Below are 19175 nucleotides of genomic sequence, written 5' to 3'. Positions count from 1 at the left end.
TAATTTTGTGGATCGTATCTTTTTCGCTTACGTTTATTTTTTTTCGCGCATGCAGCGCTAGCGAAAAGAGCAGCAGCTAAGCGAAAAGTTGACGTTTCGAGAAAGAGCGTATCTGTCAGATTTTCACTTCACCGGAGGTGTAAACAGATCGATTTCGTTTCACATGAATTGTAAACTGCGAAAAAAGGAAGCTGGAAAATGTTCCACAAACATTTTTTCACGAAATTTCATTTTTTTTTCGCGAGCTTCAATTTTTGTTTCGCTTTGATCTGTATACTAGGCTTTAATGGTTAATTTGTGATTCTTTATCAAATTTAACAGTACACGGCAAATGAGAACGACTCAACTTTGAGTTTAGTTCACTCATAATCGCCAAAAGTGCAGGAACTTAGCGATGAGTAAATTTGCCTAATGTTTTCCCAGGTTTTCCCAGGTTTTTCCAGGTTTTTCCAGGATTTTCCAGGGAAAAATTCCCGAATTTGAGAAAAGTAAAGATTGGATTCACTCAGTCTATTGGTACTACTCCGAGACTGAATAAAATTTTCGTCAATTTCCTCATTTTCCGGCAGATTTTTTAGGTTTTCCACAGGAAACCGTGAGACAAATTTTACTCATCGCTGAGTTCCTGCACTTTTGGCGATTATGAGCGAACTAAAATCAAATTTGAGTCGTTCTCATTCGCCTTGTACGTTGCAAAAAAAAAAAAAAAAAAAAAAATTGTGTTGCATTAATGAAAAAGCAATGAACATAAAATGCGTAGTGAGAACAAATCTAGATAGAGCTGGAATTAGGGCGTAACAGCTTTTGTAAACAATGACTTCTCTCGATGATTTCTAGGAATTCAAGGCATGCCCACGCAAAGCAACATAACCATCGAGTAGGGGAAATCTTCTCCTACCCGATGGTGATGTTGATTTGCGTTGGCTAGCCTTCACTTTTTAGAAATCATCGAAAGAAGTCATTGTTTACAAAAGCTGTTACGCCCTAATTCCAGTTCTATCTAGAAATATTAATATCGATGCATACATTTTTAGTCGGGATGTTTTGTTAGGCCCGAGCTATATGTTGCATTGGATCATGTCCTATTATGTTAGCTTCTTTAATTTTCCAGTAATAATGTCTTTGTAACATTTACATTATATAGGTGAAAAGATTGCTTGGGAAAGTATAAAGAAAAAAACAAAATCAATTGATATGCTCTACAACCACAAGTTACGACTACTATCAAGAGACATAGTGCTAGGGAGTTTAAGTAAATGTAAATCATGCAATAATTTGCCTTATTCAAACGCTGCCAATAGGTTACATAATAATTAGTAAAAGTAATTGTCCATTACCTTCTCCTGTTGCATCTGCAGTTTCATCTGGATCGTCTTCTTCTTGTCTTTACACCGCTTGTTCTGGAACCACACTCGAATGACACGTGGCGACAGGTTGGTCATCTCCACCAGCTGTTCCTTCATCAGTGCATCCGGCCGTGGGTTGGCATTGTAGCAGGTTCTGCGGAAAAAAAAGTGCGACAAGGAAGATGTTAGCACCGGTTGATTCAATTATCACTATGTTAAAATTTCCCGATATGGAAAACAACGATGAGTAACACTTCGTTCGTAGTAAGTTATTTGAATAATTATAATTAGTCGCGCAGAGACGAGTGCCCGACGACGACGACGACAACGATGACGGGATGATAGTCGTGCGCAGCAGCGTCTTGTCGCGTTTTCTATGTTTGCTCACATCTGGCTGCCGCTGCCGCTAGTTGCAGAAGGGTCCGCCGCGTGTTGAATAGATGAATAAATTGTATATATTTATTTATTAATTGTAAGAGATTTTGCAGTCAGGTACTACATAGCCGCAGCACGGTAGCAGCCCTCCGATGGCAAAAGTCAAACAGTCAATGCACTTTGGGGCTAGATAGCGAGATGCATTCATTAGGGTTCTCCGCTGGCCACGGCTGGGTGATACCTATTGACCGCATCTAATAATGCACAGTTGAAACACTTGGGCAAAAATGTCTGCGACCGAAGCATGTTAAGCTCTGACCATGATTTTTCGCGGTGCAGCAACTGACCGGTTAGCGCCAGTCGGCAAATTGTATGCAATCTTAAAGGCGACGCGACTCATGCTTCAAAAGTGAATACATATAGGCGGGGGAATGGCGCGAGGTTGGAGGATATGCCGTTTAGGTGGAGTGTGTGTATTTTGTGGACGTGGAGTGTAAGCCTGTAAGCGATAATGCTATCGACAAACACCGTCATGGATGAAGGGATTGTTTGGTCGAATGGATACAATTGTGATTGTCCTCTTCATCCGGAGTGTCCGATGAATCGTTGGATGGTTTTGATGGGGGAGGTTTCAAGAAAGAAAGGATGGAAGAGGGATGATGGGAGGTTTTCTTATAGTGAATTTGTTTATTATCCAGGTTGGAACCAGTTCCAACCCGTGCGAACCCGAGCTTATTATTGCTATTAACACTGACGTTTGACAGGCAACAACCCAATCTTGATTATAGTCGCTATATTCATAGTCTGGCGGATAGAATCTCGGAAACCAATTGCGCTGTCAAATAGCGGAACCAATCGAGCAAATCACGACCAACAACAGAAAAGAGCACATCAGCTATTTTGAACAAAACTTCGGAAACCCTTTCTCGTGACTCAAGGCTCGCCTACGCAAACTAACACCATCTTTGGGTTGAGGAAAGCTTCCCCTAACGGATGATGCTGGTAATTTGCGTTCGATTGACGAGGAAAGAATAATCAACGTTTTGTTTTTAAAAGTTGATAGTACCTTGTTGGTCTACAATATATTGAATTGGTTCCGCTTTTTGATAGATTGAAATTCTATCCGCCAGACTATGAATATAGCGACTATAATCTTGATACCCAATCCAGGTTGGAACTGAATCATAAGGGCCTAACTGCGATGATCGATTCTCTTAATCGATTTGCTCTTTTGTTACTAACTCGCTCGTATCGGCTTCTAGTAGCGAAAACAACAATTTCGGAAAATTGCTTCACTTAAGCGTAGTAACACAAAGAGAAAATCGATGAAGATAATCCATCATCGCAGTTAGGCCCTTATGATTCTGAACGCTAGATCAACACAGGGCCTATTTACAATATTATTTTAGTGATTTTGGAACTTAAAAAATCATCCAGGACATAAAACGGATTTGAAATCTCTTCCATGAAATTTTAAATATTCCGTTGAATGAAAAGTTATTAAAATTTTGGGAACATTTCAATCCAATATTATTCTTCAAAATCCCGAAATTGATTAATATTTATAAGATTCTTCTAGTTCACGACTTATTGATGTTTTGGATAATATTCATTTTATGAAAATGTTTTCAAGATGTGTTAGAAAATTTAATTTGCTTATCAATATATTGGGATCATGGAGATTTCTCTATACCTCAAGATCTTAAAATTCGATATTTGTGCATGATCCAAACCAATTAGAAATCATGGAGATTCTTGGATACAAAAACTTCAAAACTCTGGGCCCTGCCCACATTTGCCCATATCTCTGACTGACCTTGATAATTCTGTAACTTCAAAAATTGTTTAACAATTTTTGACTTAGAAAAATGCGGCATCACCAATTGAGGAAATTTTATGATGTGAGAAGTTCCAGCAGAAATAGCAATAACAAATTGAATTTTTGAATAGACCTGCTATGAAATTGAAGGTATGAAACTTTGTTTAATTATTTGTTATGGACAGTGATTCTCATTTTTGATAAAATTCGGCCATTTTGGATCTTGTAAAAATCTCATAATGGCGTCTTTGAAATTTATCAAAACATTGAAGCACGGAAGCGGCATCTCTTATCGAAATGACGTCTGAGACAATGTTGTAGAAAATAACACTTTCTGGGATAAGTGAACAAAAAATGTGTATTTAATTTATTTTAACACTCGAAAACTGACAAAAATCGTAGAACAAGAACTTTTGGATACATTTTTGAACTTTTTTGTCAACGTGTGTATTTTTTTAACAGAAAATTATTAAAAATGTCTCAAACATTGTTTTCTGAGCATAAAAAAACGTTTAACAAAAGGTTAAGAAATTTGATCAAAAGTTCTTGTTGTTCAATTTTTGACAATTTTGGAGTGTCCATAATTTTTAACATTTCGAAAGTTTGTATAAGCTTTAATATAAAATAAAAATTTAAAAAATTGGGCCAGCAAATTTTAAGAAATTAAGGTTTTTAACATTTATTTTTGAATTTTTACTTGAAAGTACTAAAAACATTTTTTTAAATATTTTTTTTTTCCAGAAAGACATTATTTTTCTCTACAATTTTGTCTCAAACGTCATTTAGATCAGAAGTGCCGTTCCCGTGCTACAATTTTTAGAAAATTTCAAAGTCATGTTGAAAATTTTATCAGATCCAAAATGTCCGCAACAAACAATTATGTAAAGTTTGATGCAAATCTGAGAAGGTCGAGCTTTTCCGATTCGTTATTTGGCTTGGACTAGTCTTTCCAAGTAACAATTTTGGTTTTATGAGGGTTCTGTAGACCATGATTTAGATTTGTAGAATGCTATAACTTGATAAAACCTGCAATGTTACTTGGGTTGTACGCCGCCGCCGCCGGCACTTTTTCACACGCTGACGCCGCCGACGATTTTGAGTCAGCGCGCCGCCGTGATAAGTTTTGATACGCCACCGTTAAAATTTTGGATACGCCGTCTTTTTTATACTTATAAATTTTGAAAAACGCGTTTCCCGTCAACCATTGCACATTATAAAACACAAACCAGTTCAAAATTAAAAAAAAAAAAACAATACCGTGGACTCCCGATAAACTGACACGCCGTGCAAATTATTGCTCGAACGACATTTAGCAGATGGAATGGAGAAAAGCGAAATGGAACCATACGAAACGAACTCAGAATCAAAACAAAACAGCAAATAAGTCTATCAGAAACTCCCTTTTCCGATTGTCATAGGATTACTAGAACTTCAAATTAAAAATGATCTCCTATTGATGAATTTACGTTACGGGCGACCAGCAGATGGAAATGATGTTAAAATGATAATGAAGTTTTGCTACCTGTCAAATCGTATGGAATAGTTTTTAAGTACATCTACAGTTTTGTAATTGAAAATCTGAAAACTAGGTGTCGCATACCAGATACGTTGATAGAGACGCGCAAGGAAAATTTCTGTCAAAACAGCAGCACGCTTTTTGAGGGATCTTTTGACAATGTCACTGGCAACCATGTTTCTTCTAGTGGCTTCAAATGACTTTTATACAGTGCCGCAATGCTGTTGAGAAAATTTGAACGTTCGACCGGAACTGAATAAAAATGATTTTTTTTTTCTTTATTAAAGAGATTTTTAGCCATAGGCTAGTTCATGTCTTGAATAAAAATGAAGTGCGCGGCAACATTTTGCAAAAATAAAGCGAAGACGAGAGATGGCAGTCGCTCAATGACAGTATAACTTTTGTCATATTTTACTGTTTTACTTGCAGCGCAATTATTTGTATTACCATAAAACTAAATAAAACTAATAAATGTTGTATTTACTTGAATCAACAATAAAAAAATAAATTACAGATATCAAATATTTCGTGAAAATAATTAAACACTTTTTTCATCATTCAGAACAATACTCCTTTCGGACGAATTGAGCGAACAGTAATGTTTATTTAGTTAGCTCGTTTGGTTTAGCTTTTGACGGTTCGTTTGGTTGTTCTTGCTTCAGTCTATGCGTGTCTCTATTCAACGTCTCTGAGTTTTACCTTTGCGTAAATTCATCAATAATATGCACGAAGTGTCGTTAATGTCGTTCCACGCAGGGTTGCTTCCACTCACTTGCTATAATAAATGGTTTTTGTGAATTATGAAATCATTAGGTTTTATAATGATAATTAGTACTTTTAAGTTACAAGAAAAGGTTGTAAACCATGTGTTTGACACAGAAAACCTGTCATTATTGCTTTCATTGCGTCACAATCAGCAATTTTACGATTCGTGAGCGCTCACTCTGACTGAACGCTCACGAGTCATAAATTCGCTGCTTGTGACGCACTGGAAGCTTAATTGACAGGTTTTATGTGTCAAATACATACTTTCCAACCTCTTCTTGTATCTGACAAGTACAACATATCATTATAGCATCCAATAATTCCATAATTTCGAAAAATATTTTTTATAGCGAAGTGAGTGGAAGTAACCCTGGTTCCACGGCACACAAAAGGACATAGCTAGATAGAGCTGGAATTAGGGCGTAACAACTTTTGTAAACAATTACTTCTCTCGATGATTTCTATGATTCAAGGCACACCAACAAGTGTACGACTTCCCCTGCCCGATAGTTATGTTGGTTTGCGTGGGCGAGCCTTGGCTTTCTAGAAATCATCGATAGAAGTCATTGTTTACAAAAGCTGTTCCGCCCGACCCGAACCCATTATTTACATATCCGTACCCAACCGAACCTGTTGAGGTACGGGTCAGGTTTCGGGTAAAAATGTCTGTACCTGACGATCTTTTCTAAATAGGCTTGTTAATTCGGGGTGATTTTAATTACAGAAAAAAAACATCTTAGGAAATAGTTCCGTTACTGTTCCGAAATGTTTTGATAGTGTTTTCGGTAACGAATTCAAAATGGAGTTATCTACAACAAGTTACACATACAGTAATACAATATTTTGGTTTAAATTCAACTTTGAAATGTGACATTTTGACAGCCACCATAGTAATACCAACAATCAATACGAAACTAACGATTTTAAATTGGCTCACCACTTTAGTAGCCTATTGGTCCCAAGCAAACGATTAACGTACCCTATTCTAGTTGAAATTCAAACATATACAAACATAGTGTAGTAAATGTTTGTTTTGATTCGCTATGAAAGTTTGACAGATAACATCAGGGGTGTGTGGATTCATGCAGAACATGCAGGGGTGAGTGAAATAGCTTGGGACTACTTGGGACCGTTGTTCTGGTACTGAGTGAGCCAAAAATAATAATGATTTTCTTCGGGACCCAGTGGTCTTAGAGTTACCTCTATGGTAATACTATAGAGGTAACTCTAAGACAAGTAGGTCCCGAAGAAACGTGCTCAACTTTTTGGCTCACCTCTGGTACTATCTTCGGTCCCAAGCTTGTCGAATCACCCCTCGAAACATAGGAAAAACCAATAACCCCTCATTTTATCTGTCAAACTTTCATAGCGAATCAAAACAAACATTGTGTAGTAATAGAATTTCGACTAGAATAGGGTACGTTAATCGTTTGCTTGGGACCAATAGGCTACTAAAGTGGTGAGCCAATTTAAAATCGTTAGTTTCGTATTGATTGTTGGTAATACCATAGAGGTAACTCTAAGACCACTGGGTCCCGAAGAAAATCATTATTATTTTTGGCTCACTCAGTACCAGAACAACGGTCCCAAGCAGTCCCAAGCTATTTCACTCACCCTTGCATGTTCTGCATGAATCCACACACCCCTGATGTTATCTGTCAAACTTTCATAGCGAATCAAAACAAACATAGTGTAGTAATAGAATTTCAACTAGAATAGGGTACGTTAATCGTTTGCTTGGGACCAATAGGCTACTAAAGTAGTGAGCCAATTTAAAATCGTTAGTTTCCACCGGTTGGTAATACGCCGATGCACGCCGCCGCCGCCGAGGCAAAAACGGTTCCCACACCGCCGCCGCCGATGAAGGGACTGGCGCAAAAGTTTAAAACTGTTCATACGGTGGATAGTTTTAAGAAATATTTAAAGAAAATTATGAGAAGAACTGAAGGTGTATCAATCATATGAGACTCTATTTTCTCGAGGCTCTAGATGAAAAATTAGCAAAATATTGTTCCACGACAAAGTTTGAGTGGTAGGAAACGTTATTTGAGGGGGTTAGAAGGAAAGGGGTGTAAGTGACTTTGATCGATTCTCTTCATCGACTTTCTCTTTTGATAGCCACAGCTTTATATACAGATTTTGCGCTATTTCTGCCACATAGTTTGATAAAGGAGGTTCTCATCTAGCATCCAGAATGGCACACGAATCAAGGAATTATTAACGAAAGAGAAAGTCGATGAAGAGAATCGATCAAAGTCGCTTACACCCCTTTCCTTCTAACCCCCTCATTTTAAACTACTCGAATGATGTGAAGAAAATATTTTGGGAATTAACCACTTCATTCGAGCAGTTAAAATGACGTTTACTACCACTCGAACTTTGAAATAAAACATTATTTTGAGATATTTTCTTCTAGAACCTCGACAAAAGTAGCCAACATTTGTGCGTTTATTAAAAAAATAGAAATTAGTTAGTCCAGTTTTGTGAAATCGCTGGTAGAAAGTCACGCCAAAACTGCTTGACAAAGTGGTCAATTTCGAGGACTATTTAACTCCGTGTGTGATTTTCATGTGAACGAATCATCCTACGGCTGATCATATCGTAAATATTATGCAATCAATGAATCAATCCACCGATGGGAATTCTGAGAAGAGCTCAAAGGGAATATCGATAACAATTCTCGCGTAACATTTGAAAAGGGCCTATCCTCGTTGATAGATTCTGTTCATCGACTTTCTCTTTGGTTTACCACGGCTACATAAACGAATTTCTCGCTTAGCTCGCAGCACAGTTCAACAGAAGACGATGTTATCTTGCGCCTGAAACAACAATTTCAATGGAAAATTCATTTGCAGACGGCTTATTCTCCAAATAGAAAATCGATGGAGAGAATCGATCAACAATGATAGGGCCTTTTCTCGTGTTGCGCAAGAATTCCAAGATAATCGAATTCTAAGGACTTGCCAAAACAATAATTTGTACAATTACAGGCTAATGTTGAAGCTATTTCCAAGTGAGGAAAATATTTATGAAATATTAGGAAATTACAAGAAATTTTCGATTTGGTTCTATAGAAATTGTCAGGAGGAGGAAATTCTGAAAAAAAATCTAAGTAGCATTACAGAGGGCCCAGACGATTTCAAGCTGAACAATGCATTAAGTCCTAAGTAACATTCACAGATTCTCTTTATCGATTTTCTCTTTGGTGGCCATCGCCCATGGCCATGTATAGACCTTTTCCAGCTATTTTCAACACATAGTTCGATAAAAGAAGCTATTACATAGCATCTTATACGGCAAACACGGCAAGAAACGATTTTGTAGCCCAGTTATTAACGAAAGAGAAAGTTGGGGAAAGGAATCGATCAATGAATGTTATCTGGGTCTGGCAAAGATACATCTTCTTCTTCTTGCCTTTATTTAACGTCGGTCTTTGTTCCACAATCTAGTGCCAATCACCGACGGACATCGATCGCCATCCATTGACGGCAATCGAATGTGCAGGAAGACAGCTTCCTCACCTGTGTAGGATATCGCACCCATTCAACAACACACATGGGCCGGGACCAACGGCTTTACTTCTCTTCCGAAGGAAGACGTGACCAGAGATTTTTATGCCTCAGAAAAATCCCACCGATCACGGCTGGGATTGAACCCAGACCCATTGGGGTGAGAAAGCAGTCACGGTTACCACTACACCACCGGCGCCGGCTACATCGTAGTCACCCGTTGGTGTCAATTCAGTAAACAAAACAAATCAGTGCATGAGCTGTGCATGGCTCTCTTGTAACGGCAGTACCTTTTGTTCGTTTTTTCGTTTCTTGTAAGCAGTTGAAATGCGATGCTGAATCGGTTTGCCTGCATGTCATGATATGCAATCTAAGGTGATCAATTCATTCATTTTGTTTGTTTTGATTAGATAATTTAAAATAACTAAATAAAAAAAACCACACGAAGCTATTTCCAAAAAAAAAACGTTTGACTCTTCACACCTTCAATATGTTTCCTTCTTAAAACAACAGTAAACTGGTTCGATTTTACCAGTTCAAATTGGTTGGAAAATCATTACGTCTTTGCCAAATCAAGCTTAGGACCTAATGCATTGTTTGAATTGATTTGTTTGTTTTTAATTACATGTGATTGAAAATTTCAGAAATAACTTTGATATTTGTGCTTTCTGTCAGTTTTCAGTTTTCGCTCAGAAATGCCGTTTCCGTGCTACAATTTTTTGAAAAAATCTAGGACGCTTTTTTGAAGATTTTACAAGTTCCAAAATGGCTGAATTTAAGCTTAAATGGGAATCATTGCCCATTACACACAATTATGCAAAGTTTAATACAAATCGCTATTTTTTCTCTATTTTTCCTGGAACTGCTCAGAAGACTAACCCGTTTTTCCTTGTTTCAAGATCATCCTCGTTCAAGAGTCTTATCACAATCAACAAGGCGTAAAACGTAACAAGGGCTGGGCTACGATGTGTTCCTTTGTTACTGAAAAATCCTATTCGTCTAGTTGAAGTAGTCAGTACTAGGGATCGGTCGTGGATCTGAAATCGTATCGCACCACTATGAGGTGATCTAACCGCATAAGGGCACTATGGGAATTCTATAAAGGCTGACTAAAAGTAAATTGGTACACCCATTGCGCACTTCTACAGAGAACAACTCAGTGTCAACATTTCAAAGGGGCGTAATTGCTTTTGTAAACAATGGCTTTAGCCGTCGATTTCTCGCGAATAAAAGCTCACACATAAAAATTAATAATTTATTAATTTATCTTTATTAGGGAGGCTTTCAGCCTTGGGCTGGTTCGCCTCCAAAAAAATAATAAAACCATCAAGTAGAGGAATGTTTCCTCTACCAGCTAGCATTGTTAATTTGGAGGGGTGAGCTTTAATTCGCAAGAAATCGACGGTTAAAGCCATTGTTTACAAAAGCAATTACGCCCCTTTGAAATGTTGACACTGAAATGATGCAAGTTTGATCAAAGTAGTCGATCGCGTTCAGAAATAACGTCAAATGGAACTCGAAAGAAGAAAAAATATCGTGCACAAACACCTGGAAAATCCAGAGTGGTCCGGTTCCAAGCTGGCTAAAGTGCTGGAGATGCCGAAAACAACAGTTTGTCGAGTGCTCAAAACCTACAAGGAAACCCTGAGTGTGGAAAGGAATCAACGGACCTTCAAAAAAACTGGAACCGTCAGCTGTATAGCAAGGTGTTGAGGTGCATTAAAGCCAACCCCGGTCTTTCGATCCGAGATGCGGCTAGAAGGTACAACGCCAACTTTCAAACGGTGCGGAACATCCTTACCAGGGAAGGACACAGGTCGTACAAAGCCACTAAACATCCTAACCAGCAGAATTCCGTGGCCAAAAAGCGTGCAAGGCTCTTGTACGACCGTGTTTTGACGAAACACTAGGGCTGCACTTTGATCGATGACGAAACATATGTCAAACTCGATTTTAAGGAGCTTCCCGGTCAAAAGGTTTACATCGCGACTTGACGTGGGGATGTGCCGGGAAGATTCAAGTTCGTGTTTGCCGACAAGTTCGCGAAGAAGGCCATGATTTGCAGTTGTAGCCTGAAAACGGAACCATTCGTCACATCCTCGATGGTGGCATGCCAAGTTTACATCGAAGAATGCCTGCAAAAGCGTGTATTTCCTGTTTATCCGCAAGTATAGGAGCAAAGTCATCTTTTGGCCCGATTTGGCCAGCTGCCACTACTCCAAGGTGGTTCTGTAGTGGTATGCTGCCAACAAGATCGATTTTGTCTCCAATCTAATGATCCATCCAGCAAATGCGAGCAAAATACAAGAAATACGCTGATTCCGTGTCATTTTTCACAGAGCGGGCGCTGATGGGCTCCATCAAGAGGAAGGTTCGAGATTTCGTTCGAACTGGAGAAATGCTACCATCTAATGCTGTAACTTTGAAGTTTTACTAAAAGTACTGTAAAGCAACCATTAATAGAGTTTTTAAACTTATTGAATCATGAATTACAGGTCTTTTTGTGCGTACCAATTTACTTTTAGTCAGTCTGTTACGAAATAGCTTGTTTGTAATTTCATTAGGTAGTATAAAATAGTACTTTTGCAAAGTTTTCCCTAACAAACGATGCATTCTACCGCTCTAAATGTACCATTTTGAGAAAGTGATGAAATAGGCAACTTTTAACAGTACTTCAAAATCCGATCGTGATCAGCATTTATTCTGGTGCTGCTTATTTTACTTAAGTTTAGGACGCTTATTCCGAATTTGAAATCAGATTTTGTGAAAATAAACTATTTAGTATCATACAAAATGATTTTATGTGAAAAACTGATACGATTTGCCTACATTGTTTAACTATTTTGTGTAAAAAATATGCAGTTTTATCGCAAACGGCAACTATTGTAGATATTTTAACACCATATTCTTCTTCAGCGAATAACAAATCTAGCATGAAAGCCAACTTCTGAATGTTGCATTGTATGAAAACCTACATGATCAACTTTACACTAGAATTGAAAATTTGCGTTTTGAAACTTATTTAAATTCTAAAAAATAAACTAAACATGCAATTTAACAACTAAGTACATACATTAGAAAAGCAGTACAAGTTTGAAAGATTTAAGTTTGTGTGCCATACATATGGATAAATATTCAGGTTTATCGGTAAAAAGTGACTAACTTCCCCCCGTTTTACAGCAACGATTTTTGATATTTTGGAATAACTTTGCATCAAGATGATTCTGTCTTCTTTGTTTGCTGCTCATTCCTTTATTTAATCGGATCAATGCAGATCTGTATGACAGAAGAAGAACGAATATTAATATTTCGGCCTAATGACCCATTGGGCCTCATGGTATTTGACGTAGTGGAATTAGGTCCCATCACCATTTATGGAAGTCAAGAAATTTTCCAAAAGAAGTGACAAACCAGAAATTCGATTCAATATCGATCAAACCACCTCCACCCATCTACTACTGCTGATGGCTAGATCCTAAAAAAAGGTGGCGGTTTCATGAAACGAATGCACTCATCGCACCAGCAACAACAACAGTCGATAGGTACCAATATGGGAGGAGAGCGATTCTTATCAGGTGAGATGAAAGCAGAAGCCGCTCGATTCCGGCGGCACGTACAGGTCGATCTACTACAAACACCCCCTACACTTTTTAAAAGTCCGATTTGTCCGAATCTGGGTGCTTTCGCGTGACTTTTGACAGGTTTTCGTTGTTGTCTAAGTCTAGGTATAGGTCTATACAATTTATCGTTCGCGGAGATTGAGATTGCTGGTAGGACAAAAAGGTGTGATCAGCACGTTCGTCTGTATGCGGACCCGCCGCTCCGTGAGCGTAATAAAAAAATTTATAACCATCGAGCAGAGTCGAGCAACGGACAGTCAGTGGATGCTGGCTTGGCTTTGTTGCGGGTGTACTAAAGAGACTAGAATATACAAAGAGACGCCATGTTCCGATTGGGATTCCAATTTATCTGTCAGTGTCATTCAAATCGAGCACGAGACCTGTCAAACCCCCAATAACAGGTGATTGGAGAAGTATTGTTATTTGCTTCAACAAGTTTTTCAGCTATTAACAGGTATAATCCCTAAACCCAAGCGCAAAGATTTAAATTGATTTCCAACTCTAAATCGATTCACCACGAAAAACAGCAATGAATAATTTTCCTCGAATAACAACAAACGTGACCAAAACAAAAGTCAAGCGAAGTTTTGAGCAATGACAGTGTTGCGCGTATCGGCTACCATGGCTGCTAGATTACTTGTTTTCACAGGGATCAGATGGCGTCTCTTTGTATATTTTAGTCTCTTTAGGGTGTACGTACCTTAAGGTGTGCAGTTGTTTCTCGTTGAGCACCGTCCGCACCCGGGTTGGCTTGCCGTCCGACGGCCCGGAGGGTCCTTTACCGCGCATACTTTTGTGCGAGCCCGACTCGCTGCCGGAATCTGAAATGAAGGATGTGTTAGAGTTATACGGCTGAAGTGGTTCTATTGAAAATTAGTAATACAAAGATTGTGCTAGTTCATGGTTTAATTGCAAAGTTCGATAGTCTAAATCAAATTTCCGAGAGCAATTTCGTCGGGAGACTAAATTTCTCAGACGTATGATGATAATTGTAGCAATACCAATTCAACCAATTTGTGCCACCAGAGTCCGTTTCGGATCCAGTGAAGCGCGTACATAGTTCCATCCGGATTCGAAAAAGACTTTGTCTCTTGCTGGATTCGGACAACACACGAACCTCATAGATCTTCGTCTCATACACAGTCGTCGTCGTCGTCGTCGTCATCGCCATACACAAGACAGGCACGCGAAACATATACTACAAAATGGCAAAATTCCCCGATGCCACGAAGAGGCATCTTTTCATCTTTGCCGTCGCGTGATTAAGTACAATTGCTTCTTCTCTCTTCTCGCAGCATAGAGCTGTACCGATGGATGGACGTATGTACGTACGTAACGTATGTTCCGCCGGTCGCAGTGCCGTACGGAACATACACGAACGTAGCACCGTATATATTGTCTATCCTTCTGCGGTCAGACCGGTCGTAATTACCATAATACATATTCCATACCGCGCGGCCTCACTCACTCAATTGGCCGCTCCTTTTCCGTCCTCCTCTTGACGGAACATCATCCTGCAGCAGGGAAGTCCCGCTTAATATGTTGCTTTTATTCGAAGAACGGCATGGGCGATAGCATCCCTTCCCCTTGGCAGTGTGTATTTTGGGTTTTAATTACGATCTTCAGTGAATGTTGTCCGACATTTTTAATAACTTAAAAGTTATCAATCTACCCTTGTACCCAATCCGGCAGTTTTTCGGAATCACCTTTATGTAAAAGCAAACATCGAGCCTCGAAGCAGCGTTGGAATTCCTGTTTAGGGAAACCGTAAACAAGCCGCAACTCATAAAACAATTGACACCTCGCACATGGGTGACGAAATTCCAATGACGACTACCGTTCTTCGCGTCACGTCCAAGTTCAAGGTCCTCCAGCAATGTGTGGTTATAGCAGTGATCGAAAGTGATCGCATCCGCATCCATCAGACACCGCATCATTCCACGCGGAAAAGTGAAAAGAGTTTTACTTAACCCACTGACTTTACGCAGTTCGGGGTCCACGGAGTCTGGTCCGGTTCGGTAGGTCACGTCATGCATTCGAAACTGAAATACTGAATGCCGCACCACATCGAACATGTATATATTTGATAAATACCCGCCTTTCCAGCCAGACACGGAAGGGGAGTTGGGGAAGGAGCTGATGGAGTTCCGTGGTAATTGATACAGGCGGAAAGCAAAACAATACGTACCGGAAAAAAACAAAGGCCCCCAAAAGCCGCCCCTCCGATAATGATCATCGAATATGTAGCAAACCAGCAACGCGCGCAGTACGATTCGGCTATGCGGCTCTGTTGAGGCTAGAAAGGTTTTGAAATGAAGAATCATTTTCTCCTTTCATTGGTATTAAACACATCAAATTGATTGTAGGCACAATTAGCGGAGCACAAACCGATGAAGTTCATGTAGGAGCAAATGCGGGATGCGGGAATGCGAACACAAAGGGAAGCGGGATGGCTGGGGAGGATACAAAGGGGAAGCAATCATCTGGAAATATTTGGGAAAACGTATTTTCAAATCAAATCAATAGTTTTCTTGGGCATTGGCTCGATAGAGTCAGTTTACGCGGGTAAGAAAGAACCACACCACAACCACGCGACACTGACGTGTACAGATAGGGGCATAACTTAAAACAAGAAATCCCAACAAACAATTTGAACTGAAGGCTGAGCAAAAAGAGTCATACTCAAGAACTGAAAGAATAGTCGTTTTATACAGTTTAATTAGGTCTTCCGGGTGAGCACCCCACCATGTCCCGGAAATTGATCGTAGAAAGTTGATCCTTTGTTGACACTTTTGTTTCAAATACCCAAAAATGTGGGTACCCCAAGTGCATTTTGAATCAAACCAGACTCCAAGGTATTTCAAGGTTAAAGATTGGGTAATGTCTCTGCCCAAAAGTTTTAGACGCAGTTGTGCTGGAAACCGCTTCCTTGTAAACACTACCAGTTCAGTTTTTTTTTTGCTGTGAGAACTCGATCCCTAAATTTCTTGCCCAGAAAGACAGACTATTTAGGGAATTTGCAATGGTCTTTGCAAGATTTCCGCACGTGGAAACCACGGCATCATCTGCAAGCAGTCTAAGCGCGCATCGATTATCTAAGCAGTTATCAATATCTTTGACAAATAAATTATAAAGTACGGGACTTAAACATGAACCTTGGGGTAAGCACATGTAGCTACCGTATGCGTGATAATGTTTGCACCACCAAAGGTTCCCGTTTCACCTGTGCATACAATGCCTTGGTTTTCTTTGCATGCACGTAACCTATAGCTCATACCGTAGTAGGCTGTGTATAAAAGAAAATGATTTACTTAGTTTGACAGTTGCACCATGACGAAGTGGCAGCGTATTCGTGATTTGTCCCACGCGCAAATGTCGTAAAGACATTTCAATCGCCGTGGGAGTGTCCTGGTGGACCGTCAAAAGGGTTTTAGACTGAGAAAAGAAAGGACAACTATCCGCGAAGGTGGCCACAGGTCGTCCGAGGTCAGCTCGGGTTCCGAGGGTTATCGCTGCTATCAAAAGGAAGATTCGGGTGAATCCAGTGCGTTCAATAAGGAAAATGGCAAAGAAACACGGGATCAGTGACTTTATGGCACGGAAGATCGTAAAGGAAGATTGCGGGGCGAAGTCGAGGGCACAGAACAAATCTCACATGATTACCAACCGCATCCGGGAGCTACGAGTCGAACGATGCAAGAAAATCTTGAACTTCCTTAAGCGAAAAAATCCGGTAATCCTGTTCACCGACGAGAGCATGTTTACCGTCGATCCCGTATCAAATTCCAGAACCGACCGGTATATTAGTTCTCTTCCGGTAAAAGACGTGGCCGACGAGCACAAGAACGTGTATCTGACCAAGCATCCTGCTAGCGTTATGGTGTTTGGATTGGTGGCTTCCGATGGCATAAAAAATTGACCCGGTGTTCATTCCAGAAGGCGACAAGGACAACACGGAGGTCTACATCGGGATTTTAAGTAAGTATGTTTTTTCGTGGATCAAAGCACAGTACGGTCCGAAGCCAAATGTTGTATTTAAACAAGATGGGGCTCCGTGCCAGACCTCGAACCGCACTCAAAAGTGGTTGCAGTAACATCTTCCGTTCTGGGCGAAGGATATGTGGCCGCCATCCAGCCCCGATCTTAATCCGCTGGATTACTCAATATGGCGCGTCATGAAGGCCAAGGCCTGTCCTAAACGCCACCCGAGTACAGCAAGCCTCAGACAAACATTGACCCGTACCTGGAGAGAAATGGATTAAGACTACATTATTAGAACCTGCCGTGGATTCCGGAAGCGTGTGGAGTCCGTAATTGCAGCAAGTGGAAACTCGATCGATGATTAAAATAGTTTAAGACTCTGAGAAACATCCCCCTTTGAATAAATAAAAAAACTCAAAAGCGAAATTTTTGAGAATTTTTTTAATTTTGACATTGCTCAATGGTGCAAACATTATCACGCATACGGTAATTCTAGAAGTTGTCAGTTGAGCTAAATTGAAGGACCTTTGTTTTTCTGACAGAAAATTATGCAAGAAATTATTTAAAATACCGCTACAACAAAGAAGAAGATATTGAACATTTTCCTTAGCCTAAAATTTTGCAATTTTTTGCAATCTAAAAATGTTGACTTTTTCGGGATTTAGAATCTTAAAGAATGTTTTTGAGTCTAGAATTCGTAACTGTTTGTAAGCCTGTAATTCGACTTTTTTGCCCTATAACCTTGTCTAATCTAATCTAACACCAACACAGCCAGTTCTTGAAATCATCCTGGAAAATGATGGATATACCTCCATCATTTTTCTTGTCTATTTGATATATGTTTCACATCAAAGATGCGTCACACATATCAAAACGGCCTACTGTGCAGCATTTAAGGGGCAAGATGATTCAGAAAACATCGGGCCTGTTTAAATCTGGTGCTCACGATGCTTCAGAATCCAATAAATGGATGAAACGTGGACATCTCGTACCGTACGTTCCGATTTTGGTAATTGTATGATTGGTTGGTCGTTGGAAGCATCAAAACTAGAAAGGTTAAGTGATGCTCCATTTTCTTCTGACGGTTGGGGCATGAGCACTAACTCTTGTCCTAGCCTTTTATGACTTATGGCTATAGCGCCATTACTCGCTTTCTGAAAAGAGAAGAGGGAAAGAAAAAGGAGAAGGACAAAGGGAAAAGGATTACGACTTTTTGCCCTATAACCTTGTGTACCTAAACAACCATTGCATTGAAGAATCACTGTACTTAGAAGACAAATGATATTGGGTAATCAGGCCGAACACCAGGAACGCCATAATCCCGAATGTGAAAAAGTGATGAAATGATCTTAAACATTGTTTTGGAAATTAAGGATTGTTAACTTGAGATCCAGGCAAAAAATTGAGTTTCGATTTTAGCGTTTTCAAAATTCTGAAACCTACATGAGATTATCGGTTGTACGACAAAAGGTCGAAAAACAAAAGGTTTAGCGACAAAATATCGAAAGAAAAATGATCGAGGACAAAAGGTTGAATGGCATCTAAAGGGACAAAAGATCATATGGAGAGCAAATCCACGCCAAATTACGAATAGGAAAAACTCGGACCTTCTCTAATTTGCATAAAACTTTTCATAATTGTGTTATGGGAAATCATTTCCATTTTTACAAAAATTCGGCCATTTTGACATCTGTGTCATTTTTCAACTTGTCAGAAATTTATCGGCAAAAACGAATTTGAACTTGCTAGGGACATCACCTCGACCAGTGGCTTCATAGACCCGTAATCCATCTTTGTAAGGTCTCTTTAAAAATAAATCCATCTTTACATACGCTTCGTCGTCCATGAGGATCCATTTTTCGTACTTTGTAAGAACCTTATTGTACAACTTCTGGGCACGTCTTTTGACCACTAGATTCTGCTTCAGTGTCCTGTTTGGTTGCTTACTGGCTCGTAAAGATCGAAATCCTTTCCGCTGACGAATCCTTCTGACGTTGCTTTGGCTGGCATTGCATTTTTTGGCGATATCATAATCCGACAGCCCTGGGTTTGCCCTAACCGTTCTCAACACCTTCAAATTCTCAGCTTCCGATCCTTAGTTCCACTACGACGCTTGCAATGATCGAACCGATCGATAGTATGCACACGGTCGATTTAGCCAATTTCAACGACCTCGCGATTTTTGAACCTGACCACGTCATATTTTCCAAGTGAGTGTCCAACATTAATTTTCGGTTTGCGGCT

General features: G+C 39.6%; 1 protein-coding gene across 2 annotated transcripts in view; it reads right to left on the bottom strand.

Moving 5' to 3' along the window:
- The window catches only part of tup (LIM1_Isl and LIM2_Isl domain-containing protein tup), a 189006-nt gene that overhangs the window by 10637 nt on the left and 159194 nt on the right, over positions 1 to 19175 (bottom strand). For both annotated transcript variants that reach the window (XM_065232918.1, XM_065232919.1), the window contains 2 exons: positions 13651 to 13771; positions 1338 to 1500 (listed from right to left, as the gene is read on the bottom strand). In XM_065232918.1, the coding sequence (XP_065088990.1) occupies positions 1338 to 1500; positions 13651 to 13771 (284 nt within the window). The remainder of the gene's footprint in view (positions 1 to 1337; positions 1501 to 13650; positions 13772 to 19175) is intronic.

Source organism: Ochlerotatus camptorhynchus, unplaced genomic scaffold, assembly GCF_037179485.1.
Source record: "Ochlerotatus camptorhynchus isolate MF236.1 unplaced genomic scaffold, CSIRO-AGI_Acam_v1.1 ptg000379l, whole genome shotgun sequence".
Taxonomy (NCBI): Eukaryota; Metazoa; Arthropoda; class Insecta; order Diptera; family Culicidae; genus Ochlerotatus; species Ochlerotatus camptorhynchus.
Note: the sequence above shows the minus strand (reverse complement) of the source record. Positions and strands in the feature narration are given on the sequence as shown.